Consider the following 22,872-nt stretch of genomic DNA (forward strand, 5'->3'; position numbering starts at 1 on the left):
AAGTACTTACTACAGTATGGTAAGAAATGCACAAGTAACTCAATTTTCTACAAAACAAAATTCTGGATTTCACTGTTCAGTAGGCACGATTGCATCCAGAATCTAACTGACCTTCATCCTTAAAACAAAGTGTCAGTTAAAAATATCAGTTGCAGTAAGAATTCAAAAAATATAAAAGTTTCTAGTTGAAATACTTGTCAAAACTGTCTTCAGTTTTAAGGCCAACATGTATGACAGTCACCACATTACAGTACTGCTGGTGATGACATATGAGACAGGGATAGCAGAGCGAGAACACAGGTTAAAGTAGAAAACCTCTGAAAACTGTCACTAGCAGTTACTTGCAGTAAAACAGATAAAAGCCACAGTCCCTTAAATCTATAGTGTGTGCTTTTCTATTTACATGTAACCTAAATGACAATATTACTGTGACTGGATATATAGCATTTTGCAGTATATGTCTTTAATGCAGGTGTAGACGTCATTCAAGATGGTACACATGTATATAATAAAAAGTTAATTTCAGAGTAATCCTAGAAGAATATTGCAAATAATGTTGTATAAACGCATAGTGTTTGAGGGGAAAAAATTATTTCACTGGAAAATAAAGTCCCACACATTGAGTTTGGCACTTGTTTATCACTACGTCACTTTCTTTTTGATTGAAGACAGCTCTTTCTGAACCTCACTGAATTTTGGGCGGTTTTCTGGTTTGTAGTCCCAGCACCTCTGCATTATTTTATATATTTCTTCTGGACATTTTTGCGGTGCTGACATTCGGTAGCCTGGTACACAAAAAGAGGGGAAAATGTTTAGCATTGAAAACTGATGTATATTAACAAATCGGAAAATGACTGAAGTTCAGGATCACTGCATTAAAAAAGATCTTCAGGATATGAGGAAAGTCTTCAATATATAACCTATACAAGATAGATAATTATTAAACTGATCAAAGCTCAGGTACCAACGACATTTAAGTTGGGCATGGTAAATTGTCAGTATGCTTCTCAGCCCTAAGGCCACAACCTGCATAGATTTGTTTTCTGTATCTTAGGAAGTAGCTACCATCTAGGTTTTAATTCTGTTCCATTTTTCCCCCTCCCTGAAGAAATCAGCAATAAACATTAAGATGAAAGTAAATTTCTTTGCTCTTTTTCAAAATGGATCAACTTTTATTCTCATATCTCTTCCCTTTTTTGTGTCCTTAAGGAGTTTCCTTCCCACTTGCACTTTATCCATTTATTTTTCCTCCTTCCTGTTTTCTTAACTAACTTCTATATTTTCACATCATCTTAACTGTCTTCTAGTTTGCTTAGATAGGCAGAGGCCTTCCACACCTCTCTTCTGCCAGCAACTAAAGGAGGTCTCTGATTTGGTGATGAGCAGGAGAATGAACAATCAGTTAAGTAAATTAGCAGCTAATCATTTAGAAGCCACAGACAAGTGGCCGTTCCAGCAATTCATCTGTACCCTGGACAAAAGAGATGTACATGAAGGCAACTTCCCAATGAGTAGGAAGTTGGGCAAAAATGCCAGGAGGACCGCGTGGATGAACAAGGCGCTCCTTTCAGCTAGGAATAAAGAAGGAGGGAGAGAGTCACCAGCAATGCTGTTAGGGAGTGATGAACAGGATGGATGTACAAAGAGCCTGGGGTGATGGGGCAGGATGAATACTGCCTTCAACTCAGCCTTTACTAGCAAGACTGGCCTTCAGGAATGCCAGGCCCCAGAGACCAGGGAGAAAGGCTGGAGCAAGGAAGACGTATGCGTGGTGGAAGAGGATCTGGTCAGGGAATGCTTAAGTAAACTGGACTTGGATAAATCCATGGGCTCTGATAGGATGCATCCGTGAGTGCTGAGGGAGTTGGCTGATGTCACTCCAAGGCCACTCTCAATGATCTTTCATCCATCATAGTAACTGGGAGAAGTGCCTGAAGACTGGAGTAAAGGAAATGTCACTCCTATCTTCAGTAAGGAGGACCCAGGGAACTACAGGCTGGTCAGCCTCACCTTGATCCCTGGGAAGGTGATGGAGCAGCTAATGCTGGAAATGATTTACAGGCACATGAAGGACAAGAAAGTCACAAGGAGTAGTCAGCATGGATTCATTAAGGGCAAGTCACGCTTGACCAACTTGAGAAACTTCTATGATGAAATGACTGGCCTGGTAGATGTGGGGAGAGCAGTGGATATTGTCTACCTTGGTCATCAAAGTAAAGGCTTTCAGCACTACCTCCTGTCAGATCCTCAAGAAGCAGCTGTTGAAACATGGGCTGGAAGAGCAGACAGTGAGGTAGATTGAAAACTGGCTGAATGGCTGGTCCCAGATGGAGCTGATCACTGGCACAAAGTCTAACTGGAGGCCAGTAACTACTGGTGTACCCCACAGGTCAATACTGGGTTCAACCTTGTTTAACGTCATCATTAATGATCTGGATGATGGGGCACAGTGCACCTGCAGCAAGTTTCCTGATGACACCAAACTGGCAGGAGGGGCCGATGCACCAGAGGGTTGTGCTGCCATCCAGAGGGACCTGGACAGGCTGGAGACATGGGCTGACAGGAACCGCAGGCAGTTCAACAAGGGGAACTGCAAAGTCCTGCGCCTGGGGAGGAACAACAGTTCACCAGTCACCAGTATATGCTTGGGACCAGCCAGCTGGAAAGCAGTTTGGCAGAAAGGGACCTGGGGGTCTTGGTGGACACCAAGGGCTAAGCATGCAGCAGCAACATGTCCTTGCAGCAACAAAGGCCAACGATATCCTGGGCTACATTAAAAGAAGTGTTGCCAATGGGTTGAAGGATGTGCCCCCTCTGTTCAGCACTGGTGAGGCCGCACCTGGAGTAGTGCATCCAGTGCTGGGGTCCCAAGTGTAAGAGAGACTTGGACACACTGGCGAGAATCTCACAAAGGGCCACCAAGATGATGAAGGGATTGGAGCATCTCTCACGTGAGAAAAGGCTGAGAGGGCTGTGAATGTTCAGTCCGGACAAGAGAAGGCTCGGGGCAATCTCTTCAATGTATATAAATACCTGGAGGGAGGGTGCAGAGAAGGAGAGTGCCAGGCTTTTGTCAGTGATGACAGGACCAGAGGCAATGGGCACAGACTGAAACACAGGAGGTTCCTCCTGAACCTCTGGAAACGCTTTTTCCCTGTGAGAGTAACCAATCATTGGCACAGGCTACCTAGAGAAGTGGTGGAGTCTCGATCCTTGGAGATATGCAAAAGCCATGTGGACATGGTTCTGGGCAACTGTCTCTAGATGGCCCTGCTTGAGCAGGTGGGTTGGCACAGCTGACATCCAGAGGTCCCCACAGACCTCAGCCATTCTGTGACACTGTGATTGTATGACTTCACATTTCTATGTGAAACTATGAACTGTTTAACACATGCAGCTCTCTGAGGAAGCAACAGGCAGTAGACAGCAAACTGAGTTGGCATGTAGGACTCTACAGCTAAATGCAGCTCTGTGACTCCAGACTTACTGCATAAGTCTCTGCATCTCTCTTTCTAAAGCAGAGTATATATGACACTGGCCTCATACAACAGCTAAATCTGAAAAATAGTTTTTCATATTGCATGCATCTGCTCTAGGTCCTGGATTAATGCATGTAACTCCACAGAAAATCGGATGGGATCTAGGACACTTACAGACAAGATAATATGAAACTATCTACAAATCCTTTCCTTTGCAAAGTTTCCCCTAAAAACTGGTTCTTCAAAACAGTGACAGCAGCAACTACTTTTTGTCCTTATAGTGAAGTGATTCTATACAGTTACTTAGAATTGAAATTATCCTTGTTTAAAGCAAGCATTCAAGTAACTAAATTCACTGAAGGCTCTTACTGATTAGGTAATTGAGATAGGTAAGATCACAAAGAGAATCTGGAGCATCTTAGCTGACTATCCTAACAGAAGATCTATTATATACTGAAAACCAAGAAAACAGGCTGATAAAAGAAATGACAATTCCATTAAAAAAAAAAAATATGCTGATGGGCTAACAGGACTATTTTCCCCACAGTATAAATAGCTGAAAAAGTATAAACATACTTCCAGCTCTTTGCATTTTATCAATTTCAAGAGATTATTATTCTCAGTGGATTAAAACAGAATCTGAGTACTTAGGTAGTAAGACTTAGTTTTAGAAACACTTCTCTGCTCTGGATAACATTGGATTTTTTTATTTGGCCTTTTAAGGAGAAACTTTGATGGTCATCCACAGTGATAAAAACCACTGACAATCTGTATAAATCAGCCAAGTAGTTGTTAGCATTTTTTAAAAAATTGTTTAGCATTTTTGCTAGCTTAGAACCTGTTTACAAATTACAGAGTAGTACTTGGTAGAGGAGGAACAGTTCTGAAATGCCACTAAAGATGATGAAAATAAATCAAAGTCCTGAAATCTTGCTCACAGTTATTTGCTACTTTAAATAAAAGCTTTTTGATTGTTTTGTAGAAGAAGAATGTGGCTTTCCATGCTCAACTAGCTTACTATTCTCCACCATAATTGCTAAATTTTTGTCTGAAATGCTTTAATAGAGATGATGGAATGGTACAGATTTTTTGTTCTGGCAGTTTAGAATATTTATACCTGCATTAGCATAATCTTAAATAATTCATTCTGGTCAAGCCTCTGCTTTGCACAGCTGTAAATCTCTCCTCTCCATCTCACCTTTTAGTTCTGCAACAACAAAAGTCAGCATGCTATAAATCTTCCATTCTTTGAGTCACTGGTCAGTATATTCCTTTTTTTCCAAGAAGCCTATTTATCACACTATTCCTCCCAGAAAGCTAGATTCAGCAATTAAAAAATCTCATAATATTTTCTGTAAAGTTGCTGGGTAATCCGTATTTTATTTCTTTGCTATTTTATACTGTATGTCCTTATGGATCTATACAGTATTTCTTTGACTCCCTACGAATAATCACCTTTCTCGACTTGTTCTCGTGCTTGTTGGTTGGTCATCCCAGGGTACGGACAAACTCCTAAACTGAAGGTCTCCCACAAAAGGATTCCAAAGCTCCATACATCACTCTCAGATGTGTATCTCCCTAAGAAAAGGAGAGAAAACCCACAGCTTAACATACAGAAAAAGTCTCAGATAATGATGGCTCCAAATTTTCTGTAAAGTGTTACATAGGCAAGCTTTAAGCAGAACAAAGCTATTGCTACTAATAATACATTCTGCAGATATCAGAGTCTCCTGTATTTCAAATGATAAAAAAATTACCTTCAGGTCAATACCTAGGAATAATATAAGCGAACTTAAATTTCTACAATTTGACAGACCTTACCATGTCAGTTATTTTTCATGCAAGTTAAGAATTTCTTTTCTTCTTCATGTACAATTTAAAAAAAAACTTTAATGTAAAAGGACAGAAAAAATGTCACACCACGCACCACACTTCCCCACTTTCAATTCAAAATATATTTTTAAAAATTACTTTTCCCAGATCCCTAATATAGCATGGCAATGAGTATTCTGAGAGGAGCCACCTTCAACATAGTTCGTAACTGCGAAGAGGCCTTGGTATTATTCACGCTTTGAGAAACTGTTCTCTGAAAATGAAAGTATAGTTGCTTCAACTTGTTTAATTTGGACCCTGACGAACTAATGCACCCATTCAGTTAAAGAAAAAGAAAACAAATCTGGGCTGCTGGTTCCATTATCTTCAGCTATGCTTCAGAGAGAGCAAAACAGGTAACTGATAGATAATTGAATTTCAAACCTCTCTGTGTAATGAGAGCTTTATATTATGGTAGAAGGAGACATCTTGGAGCAGATATTTCTATTGTCCCTGATGGATGCACATTAGGAAGGATGGATTCATATCAGAAAGTTAAGGCTCCTAGCCCTTTGCAGCAGCATCTGTGAAAATGTTATCTTAAAAATCCATTTTCAACATTACTTTAATCATTTTTCATGACTCTCTTTATTTGCTCCATACTATTACATTGTATATATGTGTCTTTATTCTTTAAAATATACACATGCTTGTGAATGTATTGTTTGTTCATCTCTACTCACTAAACAAACCAAACTAAGCCACTTCTGACTACAAAAAAGGAAAATACATGTAAATTATAGTGCCAGTTGGTGATCTGACAACTGTTCTGACATCAGAAAGTTCAGTTTACTGTTAAACTAAGTACCACTTACAGCTGTACTACATTAGCTTGCGTGCCTTGTGGATGGTAATTATAGGCATTCACTATCCTCTTTGTAGTAAGATTAGTTTTCTTGTCTATGTATCAATTCTTTTCAGAGTTTGGCATCCAGTAATTAAACACTTTTCATTGAAATCATTCAGAAGATACAAGATAGGTGATTAGGATTTTTTTTGAGAAAGTACAAGTACTGCATAGTTAATTATCTTTTCCACTATGCCATTATCTGGGCAAAAAAAAAAGGCCTGTTCATTGACAAAAAAACCCTCCACACGGTAATTTATTAACATGACAAACAACTCAAAATCTTTTACTGGAAAACCACACATATTAAATGTGTATTTTAATTTTGAGAGAACAGGAAGCAAACATACCCTACATTTGGCCTAAATATGTAATTTCAGGACCTTTTCAAGCATTTTTTCCACTTGATGAAGTGATGGAAATCATACTGCTCCAAGCAAAACTAATGGTATGGAATGGCACTGAACAGCAAAGGTTCAATCTCCCACCGCACCAGTAGCATCAGGATTTCGTTTATGACTTTAGACACAACTCCCTAGCCACTCCATTTGCCCTAGTCTGGTTTCTAGACTTCATAACTTGTGTTTTTTTCATTTACAATCTTTTTGTGACTGCTATTATTTTGTCATATATAGTGAATCCAAAAGTGACTAAAAAAAATGAACTATTACGTAGTTTCTTAAGCACTGTTTCATTCATGTAATGGCCAAATGACCCTATCTCTCATTTTCTTCCAACCCTTAAATTAAGAACTGACATGGGCAGTGGTTACCAACTAGTTCTGAAATATTGCAGATTTAGTTCTATTTCACTCTGATATCCTTAAATACCTTCAACCTTACCACACAAATTAATGCAATACTTATGACCATATTATTAGGATGGTAAATATTAAACCACAAATCAATTATTTTTACTCACGTCTTTCAAAGGAGTGGAAAAAATGATCCTTCAAGAACACATAGAAACCTTCTATGATGTTTTGAAAGTTGAATATTAGACTGCTGAACACATTAACAAATGTTCGAGAGAGCTTATTTTCCAAACACTACAGAAAATCACTTAAAGCTGCTTGAGTAGGCATGCACTTTAGGAAACACAAAATTAGTAGATGTTAATCAACTATCCTCTCCTCTCCTGTACTACGCAGAAAAAAGAATCAAAAAATATGAAGTGAAGGTGTTGCCACAAGAGCCTCTTTCCTGCTAATTGTAGTCCTCTGGAATGCACATGGCTGTGTAGGATACATTTCCATTATATATCAAATAAACTCTATGCATTTCTGAAGTAGCAAAAATAAAAATTCAAAACACATTTTATAGTGGAACAAACACTCAAAATAGAAAAGTGTGTTCCTCAGTGAACACTAGCAACACTAACACCTCCTAGAATACTTGATAATAAAAGATCAATTACTGTTAACTAAATTTATTATTAGCCTTCCAAAGGGAAGATCAGCTTTACTGTGTTATGGCATTAACTCCTGCAAAAGTGCTAATGAGAGGAAGCATTTTGCTATCAATCATAAGTCACAAACTTATGACTTGCAATGCAGGATTTAAAAAAAAAAAAGCTTTAAGAGATGGCAGAAATATTTATAGACACTTCAAATGAAGAATTACAATTTTTTTTCCCAAGTACTCAACTAAATAACTGGTTGAGACAACTACATCCAAAACACAGCATTGTTCATTTAATACACTGCTTCTTCACAGCCCACTTTACTTAGAAGAATTTATTTTTTAATATAAGCTAAAAAGCTAAATACAGCACCTTCTGGAACTATTACCCACACAGTATGGACCACTTCCCTCAATAAGAAATAATGGATTATTTTCCTCAAGATAACAGCCTAGCAATATATAAAAACGCAGGCAAAGAAAAGCTGCAGTTAAAAAAAATATAAATCAGTGACTGCACTTTTCTCCAATGCAATGATTTATCTAACAGAATGTTCTAGTGTGTTAAAACTTTCTACCCTTTTCAAAGAAGTGCTGGAACAAGGACTACCATAAATATACAGAACTTGCCATTCATTTTGCTAATGATTATGATTTAGATGACTGGTAGTCTACTAGAATGAGTCAGCAACATAACCAAAAGCATTATTTTATTGCTGCATAATAGTAATTTTGATGTTGCTGCCTTATTTTTTTTGAAGGCAAACCAGTATTTTATACATTACTTAGATAAGACTGAAATATTGAAATTATTTTAAACATTATTGATTTGAACTGAGCACTAGGAATATGTATACATACTCAAATATTGCCCATGGTGTAGTCCTGGTGATACTTGTGTGGTTTCGGGTTTTTTTTTTTCCAAGAACATACAGGTACGTCCTTACCATAGTTGAGAGCTTCCGGAGCAGTCCACTTGATAGGAATCTGCTTTAGTCCTGATGATGAGTACACACCATCATCCTCTTGCCGGGACATTCCAAAATCGCTTATTTTCAGAATGTTGCTTTCACCAACCAAGCAGTTCCTTGCAGCCAGGTCTCTAAGTTAGAACAAGAAATAAACCCCCATATTTTTACACATTTGAAAATACTTGAAGCCATTTAAAATGGCTGAGCCTCTCAGCCAAGATGGTGGTCCCCCTTGGAAAACATATTTAAGAAAGGGTAAAAACCACTGCACAGCAGTTGTGGAAAAGAGGAGTGAAGGAGGAAAAAAAAAAAAAGTATGAGAAATAATCCTGTGATTATTTCACCAAGGTCAGTGAAGAAGTGGGGGGAAGAGGTGCTGGAGATGCTGGAGATGCTCCAGGTGCCAGAGCAGAGATTCCCCTGCAGCCCGTGGAAGGACCCACGCTGGAGCAGGGGAACAGTGTGAGAAAGGGTGGGCAGCAGAACAGAGCCGTTATGGACTGACCTCAACTTCCACTCCCCATTCCCCTGTACCCCTTCGCAGGGAGGAGGTGGAGGAGTCAGAAATGAAGGACTGAAGGTGAGCCTTGGAAGAAGGCAGGGGTGGGGGAAAGGTGTTTCAGTTTTTGTCTTTATTTCTCGCCATCCAAGTCTATTTTAATTGGCAATAAATTAAATTAATATTCCCTAAGTCAACTCTGTTTTGCTGTGATGGTAATTGGTGAGTGATCTCCCTGTCTTTATCTTGACCCACAAGCTTTTCTGTCTTCTCCTGTCCTGTTGAGGAGTGACAGAGCAGCTGGGTGGGTGTTGGGCAGCCACCCAGAGTCAACCAATCCACCACAACTGCCCTCTGAGGCCATGTAACTAAACCTGCAGATTAACAAATCAGATTTTATGCAAAATGAAGCAGAAATTGAAGCAGCACCCTGAAATATATTCCTATAATTATGAAAGACAGTAAGAACCAAGAGAACCGACTCCATCTTATCTCTGCCCATCTTATTTTAGCATTAGAGTTTCCATCAAAAATAAAAAGCTACTCAGTATTACAGGAAAAGGAATTTTGGCTCAGTGATGGATGAGAAGCTCAGAAAATCAATAGCCTTCCTTTCCCTCCCTCCATCTCAAACGCATTTTCTTTAGATTAGGAGACAGCCTGTAGTAATACCAGATAAAAAAACCTACTGTGGCTTCTCTATAGCTTATATTTGGAATAATAATACATGCTAATAATCTATAATTAACATAATATATGTATATTTCATTGTTTCACAATGTATTAAAATACTACATAATAAAATATCTATTATTATTCCCATCTTAATGTAATAAAATACAGGAAATTTTTGAAGGGAGAAAAACGTTAAACAACAATTAAATCTATAACATTATGAACATTATGGGCAAAGTATCTTTAAACTAAATTTACAATGTTTGTTTTCAGCTTAAATACCTAATATGCTTCCAAGTGGCTTGTCTTACACAAATATTCCAGAATAACTACATTAGTGTTAATGTTTTGGATTGGAGCTGTAGTATAGTTTTGAAGTTAATCTCTTGAGCACTTAATGCACATTTGTTGGTTTTGAAGAATGATTTTGGTGCATGCAAACTAGCTTACTCTTTGAAGAAACTAACCTAGAGCTCTGCTCATGGTGTGCACCAAATTTGTTTTTACAGTTAACGCAGAAAGAAAGATTTGAACCAATGACAAACAGGTTCAAACACTATGCATGGTGACTATTCATGACAAAAGACTGAACTATAGTTAGTCTAAAGTAAAAGTCTTGAGCCATATATAAGGATGATAAAGCTTGTACATCTACATCTAATTTGATCAACTAATCCATATTGATATTGCACTACATTATTTGGTATGTAGACAGAGCTTGTGTTTGAGTGTAAATACTATAATTTGATTTAAGAATTTTAACATGATGGATTCACATGACTTTTCTGCCACTAAGAACATTTATTGCTCTTGAGCTTCATGCTACTGTGATATAAATGCAGTTATTCTTGCAGCTAGAGAAGATGGACCGTTTAAAAACAAGTCTGAAGTCACAGTTTCCAGCTGAAGATATGCACAAATGTATAAAACAGCTCAATAAGCACTATGTTACATAGTTTGATGCTACCATGTGGCATTGTTTGGTGAAAATAAGAGAACTGCAAAACAAAATTGAATTGTTATTGCATGTACTCAATTCTGTAAAAAGTATCACCATGAAACGTCAAGAATTTATGGCTTAGGTTCCAATCACACTTTAGTCATTAGACTTTTTATTGTTTTACTCAATATAGTCTAGATTTTGTGACAGATGCACATAAGGAGTGAAAAAAAGTGATGAGATTGTATCTCAAAGAAAATTTACAGAGTTAATTAAAATCATGGACATCTTCCTACCAGATTCTGACAGCATTTAAACATGTTCTGAGTCAGATTAAGAAAAAGCTATATACTGAGCTGTTTTATGTTTATTTCTCTGTCTGATTTTTAGGGAAAATATGTTGTAAATAGTACACAGTATGATGCTTGTACACAAAGATTATACTCAGTTCACTTTGTGTATGACAGTTTTCTTCTTTCAAAGTCATGTAGAAGAAGTGGTTTTTATCATTACTGAAAATTTACAAAAACACCTCCCTGAAAAACAAATGGGTATTTGAGAAAGTTGGTAAAGATTGTGATACGATGTTGACGATATACCTAAATTAACACTAGATCTTCTGAAAGACCACAGACACACAAAGTCTTTGCTTCATGAAACGGTGGTTTTCAACCTGTCTGTTAGCTGGCAGTGGGTCGCAGAATGATGCCATTCACACTGCCATGCTGCACACAAATGCCAAGAGAGGAGTCATGGGCCAGCGGTTAGCTAATGGCCCACAGCTGGAGCGGGTGGACAAAACTGTCAAGTCCACCATTGATGTTTCCAGGCAAATTGCTTCCTTCTTTTTGTCTCCATTTGTATTGAATAGAGAAGCATTTTCATTGCCATCTTCCACAGAATATCAATAAAATTTAATGAAATAGTGAGTGCCAAGCTATTAACAATAAGATAGAAAAGGATGCATTATGATAAAAATGACTAATATAGCTACAAATAGCAAAGTAAAAGTAGTAATGCTGGTTATGAGTTTCAGAGAATTAATACCTTTTTCTGCTTTTAGCTAAAACTCTCACATTTTTGAAGCTTTAATGCTATGCATTACTTTTAATACATCATTTGTGTTAATAAAGCTTTTTGGGCACTTAATGTTTACTTCTGACTTAAGCAAATTTGCTTTTTCCTTTCTCATGTGTAAGGTAGGCTCTTTCACTTACTTAGAAAATACCTTAGATATGAACTTCTCTTTCCCTTTTTCCTTCACTTTAGTCATAGTCTTTTTAAAGGCCTTTTCTAATCCCCCCGTCTTGGGCACTTAGTTTTTTCACAGAATCACAGAATGGTAGGGGTTGGAAGGGACCTCTGGAGATCATCTAGTCCAACCCCCCTGCTGGAGCAGGATCACCTAGAGCAGGTAGCACAGGATTGCATCCAGGTGGGTTTTGAGTATCTTGAGAGAAGGAGACTCCACAACCTCTCTGGGTAGCTGTCCCAGTGCTCTGGCACACTCACAGTAAAGAAGTTTTTCCTCATGTTCAGGTGGAACTTCCTGTGTTCCAGTTTGTGCCTGTTGCCCCTTGTCCTGTCACTGGGCACCATTGAGAAGAGTCTGGCCCCTTCCTCTAGGCATCCACCTTTCAGATATTTATAAGCATTGATAAGACGCCCTCTCAGTCTTCTCCAGGCTAAACAGACTCAGCTCTCTCAGTCTTTCCTCATACGAGAGATGCTCCAGTCCCCTAATCATCCTTGTAGCCCTCCGCTGGACTCTCTCCAGTAGTTCTCTGTCTTTCTTGTACTGGGGAGCCCAGAACTGGACACAGTACTCCAGATGTGGCCTCACCAGGGCAGAGTAGAGGGGGAAGATCACCTCCCTCCACCTGCTGGCCATGCTCTTCTTGATGCACCCCAAGATACCACTGGCCTTCTTGGCCACGAGGGCAGACTGCTGGCTCATGGAGAGCTTGTTGTCCACCAGGACTCCCAGGTCCTTCTTCGCAGAGCTTCTTCCCAGCAGGTCAGCCCCTAACCTGTACTGGTGTCTGGGGTTGTTCTTCCCCAGGTGCGTGACCCTACAACTTGCCCTTATTGAATTTCATATGGTTCCTCTCTGCCCAGTTCTCCAGCCTTTCCAGGTCTCAGTGAATGGCAGTGCAGCCTTCTGGTCTGTCGGCCACTCCTCCCAGTTTAGTATTGTCCACGAAGTTCTTGTGAGAACACAGAAACCAATAATGTTCAGCAGATCCAGTGATATTTAAAATCACGCTAAATCCTTCCAAAAGTTCTGTTACTTTACACTTTTAATAACTTGCCATTCAGTGGGGTTGACGTGGTTTAGGCCCAGCTGGCAGCTGAGCGCCACGAGGCCGCTCGCTCACCCCTCCCCCGGCGGGATGTGGAGGAGAACGGGAAAACAACGGCAAAGCCTCGAGGGTTGGGATAAGGGCAGGTTACTGGGACAGCAAGGGTGAGGGAAACAATCAACAACAGTGCTGATAACAGATAGTAACAATGGGTGATAACAGAGAACAATTTACCGAACCAACGACCAGACACACTCAGCCCATCCCGGAACCACGCTGAAACCACGCCGCCCCTCCCCTGCCCGACTAGCCCCCTTTTATGGTGAGCATGATGTCACATGGCATGGAATAGCCCCCGGCCAACTTGGGTCACCTGTCCTGGCTCCTTGGGAAATTAACTCTATCCTTGCCAGAACCAGGACAGGGGTGAAACAGTATAATATAAGAAAACAGTATGCGTACAATTACATTCTCAGTGCTCCACCACCAGCCACCTCAGATTCTGCAGTTATACCCATTGTGGGTATATTTTGCATGTTCTTCCCTGAAATGTCCTGAAAGTTAGAGTATCTTGTTAGCATTTCTGCTGTCACTTTACATCTGTTTCATCTCCTCAGTGATTTGTTGCTGAATTTTCCAGATTTTCTTATATGTATTTGCAAGCTTAAAAGTATTTTTAAAAACATTGTTACACTGAAGGCTACAGCTACATCAAGGTGTTTTTTGTTTGTTTGTTTGTTTTGTTTTGTTTTTTCTGAGGGTTTGGTTAAGATTTTTCAATATTTTTCAAACAATTTTTCACTGTTTCTCCTCATGTCTGACAGATTCCTCTAAAAGGATGTTCATATTTTTCAGTTTAGATAGATACAAGAGAAAATTACCAAAAAATGCATTTTGGTTACTGTGACTTATTACAGAATTTATAGCCAGCATCTAAAAAAGGGAGCATTACTTCCATTGCTTTAAATTAATAGCTAAAAGCTTTCATTTTCTTCTAGTTTCCAGGATTCTAATTAATTTCAATTTGCTATAGATAAAATGAAATAGGTCTAGTGTAACAGTGTTAAGACACTTATAAAAAACCCTGTACATCTTAGCCCTCTATATGAAATACACACATTGGGGTTTCATTCAAGTATGTATGATAGATGATATGAGTGAGGGAAAACAAGAAACTGTACATATATAAGGCTGATGACTGAAAACAGCTATGACGAGTCAACATTACAGATGACTTCAGTGTTAAGTATTTATAGTAAATCATGACACATTCTAGATGGCCTTTTTTAAAAAAACGCAAACAACCCAAAACCAAACCAAACAAAATCAACTCTCTTCTACTTGTCTTTTTTTCCCTAAAAAACCAAGTATGTTCTTGTTTTCACTTCCTTCTCCTTAACATTCCCTGAAGCCAACATCCTGAAGAAGCACAGGTATAATTGTATAGAATTAGGTGCCTCTGCTTGAGGCATTATTTTTTCCCCTCATACATCATTTGCTACTTGCTGCAGTAATTCCATAAAATCAGTATTTATCTTTAACACAGAAAACAAGAAAATATTCTTTATTTCACATTGTGAAAGCTGTACACATTGGGCACAAATTACACTGAACTGCTACGGAACAAGTTCATTAGTAAAAGAAAAGCTGACTCTTACTATTTATTATCAAGATTACATTGACTAGGAATCACTAATATGGGTTGAATATGCTGAAACTGCAAGAGATAGCTCATAAGACTTTTGCCAAAAATGCATTAGCGAGCTGGAGAGCAAGTAGAGACAATTCCTCTGTGCTGGGAGTCGTTACCACCTGGACTCATGTCTGTCAGTAAAGACATTCACCTCATAAACTTTTCTCTAAGGACACTCTTATATGCCCTCCCTGCTTCCTTCCACCACCCCAAAAGAATTACAGAGCAAGTAATACCTAGTATTTTAATGGAATTCCATCAATTAAACAAATCAAAACAAGAAAGTAAACTCCTCATTACTAAACCAGCAGGACAGACTGCCTCACTGAACTAATTAGCCATTTTATATCCCCTCCATGGATCATGCAGTTGAAACACTCTCAGGTGATAAAAGCCAGTAATTAATTAGTGAACAGGATCAGTTTATCTACTGTGCACATTTAATTCAATGAAACTAGTCTATTACCTGATCAAAAAGAAGGGGCAGCAGGTCTACAAGTGAAACTGTTCTTTTTTTTGCGGACTATAGGAGATTACCTCTCCTTCAAACACCTAAGGTAATTTCCAGTGGTGTCTAAATCAAAACATATCTCTTTCAGAACTTTCTTCATATGTATATGCAGCTATTTTTGCTATATGTAGAGAACATAGCAAATAGTATGTGCCTAGTAACAGTCTGGGAAAATATTAGAGGGTCAGAAGCACATCCTTCCATGCATTCTATGTTCTCTTCTTCCCCGTTTACATTTTGCTTTACTTATTTCTTCATATTTCTTAATGTTCTTCAAACAAACCCCAAATAATTGTATTCGGTATTTGAACACAAGCACAAAAACCAGCGTGTATCTAAAAGTGCATTTTATCCACAGAACCTTTATTTCCTCCACCTGTAAGAGTAAAATGTATCCTACATTCCAGAAATAGACTGCATTGCACTGCTCACTGTTATTGTTATGATAGTAAGAGCTATCATATAAAATTATTTATAGCAACTTGGTGAACATATTCCTGTGAACTAAGGCTAGTAAGATCACATTAATCAAAAGGCAAGCTTCAAGTAATACAGACCAAAGAAAAAAGAAGAAAATATAAAAGCCCAATAAAGCTTAAGCATCTAAATTACTTTAATGTACTATAACATGGTCAAATTAAAAATTGGTTGGTAAGTTGGTAAACAAAGAATTTATTCATACATGTCAGATTTCTCCAAAATAACAAAACTATGTTCAAATACAAAATATACTCCTTAGATACTGGGAGGAGTTGTTAACTGTTTTTAAAAATGCTGTAAGGATAAACACACTGTTGAGGATCACAGTGTTCCTACTTCAAAATTCCAAACATTTATGCATTATTATTGTCATCCCCATCCACAAAAACCGTACTTGGTAACTGTTATATTCCTGATTTTCTCTAAGTGCTCTGCTCAGTACATGATGATTGTGTCATGGTTCACAGTACTACATGACAGAAAGCTACAGCATCCCATTTGGAACTGCAGAGTGGGATGCATTTGGTTCACAAGGACAAAGCATATTGCTTCATCTGCTGAGGATTGCACAGCTTAGTAAGGAAACTACTACTTGCAGTGAACTTAACCCTCAGTGTTACCTGACAAACTGTCTTGCTATTTACATTTCTACCACTACATTTTTTGAACAAGTGACAGCTGTCCTGGACTGTACAAACACAGTAAGAAAAAACTTCTTAATGAACGGCAGTACAGAAAAATATATTCACATTTTCTGTACCACAATTTGTTACTGCAAATGCCTTCATACACATACTTGAAAATAAAAATAAGATATAAACATATAAAACATAAAGAGATAAAGATATAAAAAGTTTACTTATGGTACAGTCATTTCTGATGAACAAGTATAGTATGAGAATCAGCATTTTTATAGCCTGAAAAATGATCAGTTACTAATGAACAAATGTACAATTACAGTAAGGTATACCTTAAGGTAGGTACAAATATTGGGCATACTAAGTTAGAGACATTATTTAATTATTTTTGTAGAGGACTAGCAGTACTGACTTTAAGACTTAGAACAGAAAGAACAACTTTCCCCAATATGTTTAAGTTTCAGAGTAAAACTTTGGTTTTTTGTTGAGCAGGAAAGAGATCACTCATATCTCAAAGGGCATAAAGTGTCCCTTTGGAGGTAAAAAAGTGAAGCACAAATGCTATATGTTATCATTTCTCACAGTTGTAGTTCCTAATACTTGGTGTTTGTTATAGAGAAGTCTAGTTCTTACAGTTGAATAACTGCATTAAGTATGAATCTCAATTTTCATTAAAAAAGAAACCGTTTGAGATGGATGACTGTGAAGAAGAGACTGGAAATGTGTTTGAAGATAAAAGAGGAATAAAAAGAAACCCATGCCTCCTATTTTCTGAATGTTTTGCATTTTTAAGTGATGCAGTATTTTTTAAAAAAACAACTGGTAATTCTATATGGATGTATTGGGTTTGCATGGCAAAGTTTTGGTAGCAGGGGGACTACAGGGGTGGCTTCTGTGAGAAGCCGCTAGAAGCTTCCCCCACGTCCAACAGAGCCAATGCCAGCTGGTTCCAAGACAGACCCACTGCTGGCCAAGGCCGAGCCCATCAGCCATGGTGGTAGTGCCTCTGGGATAACACAGTTAAGAAGGGGGAAAAAAACCTAGCGGGAGCTAGAGGAGGAATGAGATGTGAGAAACTCTGCAGACACCAAGGTCAGTACAAAAGGAGTGGGAGGAGGTGCTCCAGGTGCCAGAGCAGAGATCCCCCTGCAGTGCCCAGAGAAGACCATAGTGAAGCAGGCTGTCCCACTGCAGCCCATGGAGGTTGATGGTGGAGCACATATCCACCTGCAGCTTGTGCAGGACCCCATGCTGGAGCAGGTGGAGGCACCTGAAAGAGGCTGTGACCCCGTGGGGGACCCAGGCTGGAGCAGTCTGGTCCTGAAGGTCTGCACCTCATGGGAGAGACCCATGCTGGAGCAGTTGGTGAAGAACTGTAGCCCATGGGAAGGACTCACATTGGCGCAGTTGGTGGAGGACTGTCTCCTGTTGGAGGGACCCCATGGGAGGGGGAAGAGAGTGAGGAGTCCTCCCCCTGAGGAGGAGAGAGCAGCAGAGACAACATGTGATGAACTGCCACAACCCCCATTCCCCATCCCCCTGTGCTGATGGGGGGCAGGAGAGAGAGAAATGGGGACTGAAGTTGAGCCTGGGAAGAAGGGAGCGGTGGGGGGAGGTGGGTAATAAATTGGATTAATTTTTTTCTAAGTTGAGCCTGTTTTGCCTGTGACAGTAATTGGTGAGTGATCTCTCCTTGTCCTGATCTCGACCCAGGAGCCTTTTGTTATATTTTCTCTCCCCTGCCCAGCTGAGGAGGGCAGTGGTAGAGCAGCTTTGGTGGGCACCTCGCATCCAGCCACCACAGTGGAATAGAGTTGAGCTGATCCAGACACCTCCTCTGAAGAGGGACAAGGTCACTCCTGCATCTTGGAGCCTTCTCACCTGCCTGCTCTGCATACATTTTTACTAGGAAGAAACCCAGGTTGCTGTCACACATTACATGGCACTTGTCACTTATCTAATAATGGAGGAAAATTAAGCAATTGTAAACTTATTTGCAGCCCAGAGATGGCTCAAGGAACTATACACATCTATTGACACATTATAAAACTTGTTATCTTCTTTGAGTTTTAGTCAGCTAAGTTACTATATGTCCTCTATTTTCCTAGTAGGACAAGGTTTCTGTACCAGCTATATTAAAAGATACAAGTATGGGCATAGTACACAATGAGTAGTTTCTGGAGAGAATCAAAGTAGTAGACTGTGAAGATGGAAATGAAGCAATAAATCGACACATCATCTATTCCTCCCACCTTTTTCCTCTTTCTGAGGTTTTCTTCACAACGCCTGCTTCTGGGACAGAAATGTTCCTATCAGCAGCATCTAAATGTTTTTCATCTGCATGGTTTCTTAACTTTTTCAGAACTTAACAGTTATTGTCAGTATTTTTCTGAACGATTATTTTGATGAACACTGCATCAGTCATTTTGGCCTACAACAGTTGTCTTTGCATCAATATCCCTGTAGATTTTTATAACCCGTTTGTCCTGTGCACTGCTGATTACCTGTAATGTGCAGCACATTAGGAATGACTAGACTTAGGAATGTCTACTGTTCTTTTTTTTACTGTTCTTTATATCTTGAAACAAAGGTTTGCAATTGAAATTTTGTGTGTTGATTTATTTCATTTGTTCGGCAAGAAAGCTTACCTTATCTTTGTCCAATGTGAGTAACTTAACAGGGTACATTGTTACTTACTAATTTTGTAGTAATACTCCATCTTCTATAGATAGCTATTTTTCCTTTCTCAAGTTATGGAAATCAAAGATTTACATAGCTTACATTTTATAGCCATGAGAAAGCGCTATACAAATTAAGTTTATACAACCGTGCAGTAACCTGTCCAGCCTCCTCACTTCTCATAAGGTGATGGTTTACACCATGCGAGTGAACTTGAGAAAAAAAAAATTACAAAAAGAAATCCTAGTGATAGTCTGAATAGAAACTAAGCGTCTGGATAGTCCTAGGACTGGCTGCTAAGTAACTTTATGGAAATCCTATAATACTAGGGCAACTGGAAAGTGGAAAACACCTTTTAGAAATCCCCATCGACATGACACACACAGGAATAATACCACTGCTTGATCCCATGCAACCACTCCTATGCTCTTGAAGTTTTTGACAGAAAATTACAGAACATAAGAAGCATAAATATGGATACATTTATGAGATGCATAAGATTTTTAATATTCCTTGAAAATCTATTTGATATTCAACTGAGTTATAGGGAAAATGAAGTGTCAAAAAAGTAATTATCCAAGATGGCCCACAACTTAAGTTTACATTTTGTGCTCAAGAAATTTGCAGTGGACTTAATTCACAATCATAGATGTCTTCCATTTCCAAATGAGTCATACAAGTAGATTGTACTATTCACAATAATGCAAATACTTTTTTCAAGCAAAAATTTCCACAAGTACTGTATCATTCACAGAAGCAACTAAAATGAAACACAACAATAGAACATATAGTATTAACAAGTCTATTTTTGTGATAATATCATGGCATTATTCAACCTGTGTGATGACACAAAACTTGCTACAATAATTGTCCTTGCCCTTTTATATAAGAAGGATGCCTCGATTTAGTTCTTAATTCTGAATTTAGTTCTGAACTAATCTCTTCCTTTTTCTATTCTATAGCATAATGTCAAAATATAATCGATTTCTCTGTACAGAGGCGTTAAATATTGGTTTAACTTACTAACAAACTTTGTAACATCTGAAGAGGCAGACCAGATATGGTCAAAGATCGATATTCACTTGTCCATTACACATCAGTGATGGAAAACCTTGCATGCTGAATTTAAAGAAAATGTCTAAAGCAGGGTTGCTTCTAGTGCTGACTTTCTGATGATTAAGTTTTTTAGAAATTAAATTTCTCATTTTACTAAACAAAGCCATTTTCTAGTGTTAATATTATTATATATTGTATTAAGTTTAAGAAACAGTTGAAGACTTGTAATGAAAAGCAGAGCATGAGAAGTAGACAAAAAAACCACTGCAAGTGCCCAAGGAACCAAGAAATTCATAAGCATAATTGCAATACAGTTTAGACTTTTCCACCTTTTTCATTAGAATAAAATTAACTAGCCCAATAGTATGGTATTTGCAGGGCTTTTCAGGTCTCATTGAAAAAGAAAGTATTTTAAAATCTTTGTCTATCTTCTCAGGTTAGAATTAAGTACTTACAGCTGCTGTATACCAAAGTTCCCTGCTGAGGCAGGCAACAATTTTAGCCACTACCAATTTTTCAAAAGCTAACACCAACAATATTGTATTCTGGAATAGTTCAAGTTAGCTCTAAATGCATTCCTATCACTTAAATCTACTTTTGCTCCTACCAGCAGACAGGCTTGCATTAAGATTTCAAAAGTAACAGACAAGTATGGACATTTCTTTTTTTTTAGTAGATAAAGTATTAAATAGGTACTAGATTGCAAGACACTTTAATGAAGTTAAAAAATGAAAAGCTAATAACCAGGGTACAAAGAAATGAAGCATCCAGCATAATTAAGGTACAAGAGACTACATATTAATGAAAATAATACACAAGGAATACAAAAGAAACCAAATAAATCAGGTCTGATTACAACTCAGGAGAAAAACAGAGCAGAGAAGTAGTAGAATCAAATAGTGCGAGACAAGAGGATTATGTTGTAGTTCTACACTTTGTGGCTAGAATATAAAAAAAAAAATAAAAGTAAGTTATAATGAAAACCAATAATAAAGAGAGAAGAATCAATGACGATTTAAAGCAATTATTACATTTTGGGGTTCTCTTACTTAGGAAGGAAAAATTTAAATGAATGGCACAGGTAGCATATGCTAGCTAAGCATTCTTAGCAATGGAATCCAGTTTGAGAAAGATACATAATAATAGTTCACTAATTCATAATTTTCTAACCAGCATAAAAAACATTTTGTAATTTGTACCTTACAGTATCTCTCTCTACTTTTAGTCAAAGATGATCAACAAATGATTACAGGCATGTTAAGATATTTTAATATTCCAAAAATAGTCTGTTTTGTAACTGCCATAAAAGAATCTAAAGCAAAGATGAATGAAAATGAAGATGAGTAATAATTTACTAATTATCCTAGACATCTAAGTAAGATTTGCAGTTAGCATACAGAAATATATAAGAAATTTTATGTGGCTAATACATTGGAGAGAATTATATACAGAAATTGAAAGGAATAAAATTACCTATTCATTTTCTGTAAATTAATGAGTTAGGAAATAAATTGAACACCTCTCTCCTTTTTTGTTGCTATTACTTAAAATCTACAATAGGTTTTCTACCAAAAATAAACATAAAAGTGGAAGAAAAAACTTTGCATTTTTTTGGTAACAAGAGGAAGTAGAAAGTGATGGGATTCTGACAATCTGGGTGGGGTACCTGAAGTAGGAAATGGATCATGATTACATCTCATATTGATAGCAGCAGATGTAACAGGACTGCCATTGCTTTTGGAAGAACTGGAGGAACGCACATGTACATGCACGTTCATCCATCATGGTAAGATTTGCCAGCTGGGAAGAGTCAAGGAATGTATGTTAATAAGCCCAGGGGCTCTGGTTTCATCACCCACTGAACTCCATCCTTTTTTTCTGATTAAAACTTCATGCTATCTCATGAAGTCATCTGTTACAAGACCGTCCTTCCCCTGGAAAATCCAGGCTTCTATATTTAGAAGAAGCCACCCTGCCTCTGGCTGTTATCTGTCTCTGTGGGAGCATGCTTACTCATGCACAGTGTTGATTGCCCATGGGTCTGGAGTGCTACTGCATCCTCTGTGGACTCAGAAGTTTGTTGGAAGTGCAGGAAACACTTTCCTGTGCTTAATCTAAAGATAGGAATACAATGAGCTATTAGAAAACTATTGCAAAGCTATGGATTTACTATACCTGGCTACTATTTGGAAATATGTCCACCCACAAAACCATTCCAGCACTACACTGTAGATACACAGGATCCTCTTTACTATTTAAAGTGTTACATTTAGTTTAGCATTTGCTGTGGGCAAAGGTTATAAAATAACAGAAGTTTAGCTAGTCATTTGCTAAACTCCTAAAATCTTCCTACATAAAGAGATTATGAATACAAAATTTCTTAAAAGATAAGAGAAAGTGTTACAATACATGGCAACACGCTGAAGGTACCTGCTTTCACTTAGCAGTTGTGTTAATGATCTGAAGGAAAAATCAAACAGCAATTTAATTAAATTTCCAGATGATATCAAATTAGGAGCTGCTGCAAACAACAGTAAAGGGGAAGGAAGGAAGGAAGGAAGGAAGGAAGGAAGGAAGGAAGGAAGGAAGGAAGGAAGGAAGGAAGGAAGGAAGGAAGGAAGGAAGGAAGGAAGGAAGGAAGGAAGGAAGGAAGGAAGGAAGGAAGGAAGGAAGGAAGGAAGGAAGGAAGGAAGGAAGGAAGGAAGGAAGGAAGGGAGGGAGGGAGGGAGGGAGGGAGGGAGGGAGGGAGGGAGGGAGGGAGGGAGGAATGTGTGTTGGAAACAACAAAATTAGACTTAACCTGTAAAACAGAAATTAATGTATTTTGAA

The 22,872-nt window shown here is 38.2% G+C and overlaps 1 protein-coding gene across 2 annotated transcripts in view; it reads right to left on the reverse strand.

Annotated features, from left to right (window-relative positions):
• Positions 1-446: 446 nt before the first annotated feature.
• The window catches only part of FER (FER tyrosine kinase), a 174,366-nt gene continuing 151,940 nt past the window's right edge, over positions 447-22,872 (reverse strand). For both annotated transcript variants that reach the window (XM_075739369.1, XM_075739370.1), the window contains 3 exons: positions 8,546-8,700; positions 4,935-5,057; positions 447-785 (listed from right to left, as the gene is read on the reverse strand). In XM_075739369.1, coding sequence (XP_075595484.1) covers positions 643-785; positions 4,935-5,057; positions 8,546-8,700 — 421 coding nt within the window. In that variant the 3' untranslated portion in view covers positions 447-642. The remainder of the gene's footprint in view (positions 786-4,934; positions 5,058-8,545; positions 8,701-22,872) is intronic.

Source organism: Balearica regulorum, chromosome Z, assembly GCF_011004875.1.
Source record: "Balearica regulorum gibbericeps isolate bBalReg1 chromosome Z, bBalReg1.pri, whole genome shotgun sequence".
Lineage (NCBI taxonomy): Eukaryota > Metazoa > Chordata > Aves > Gruiformes > Gruidae > Balearica > Balearica regulorum.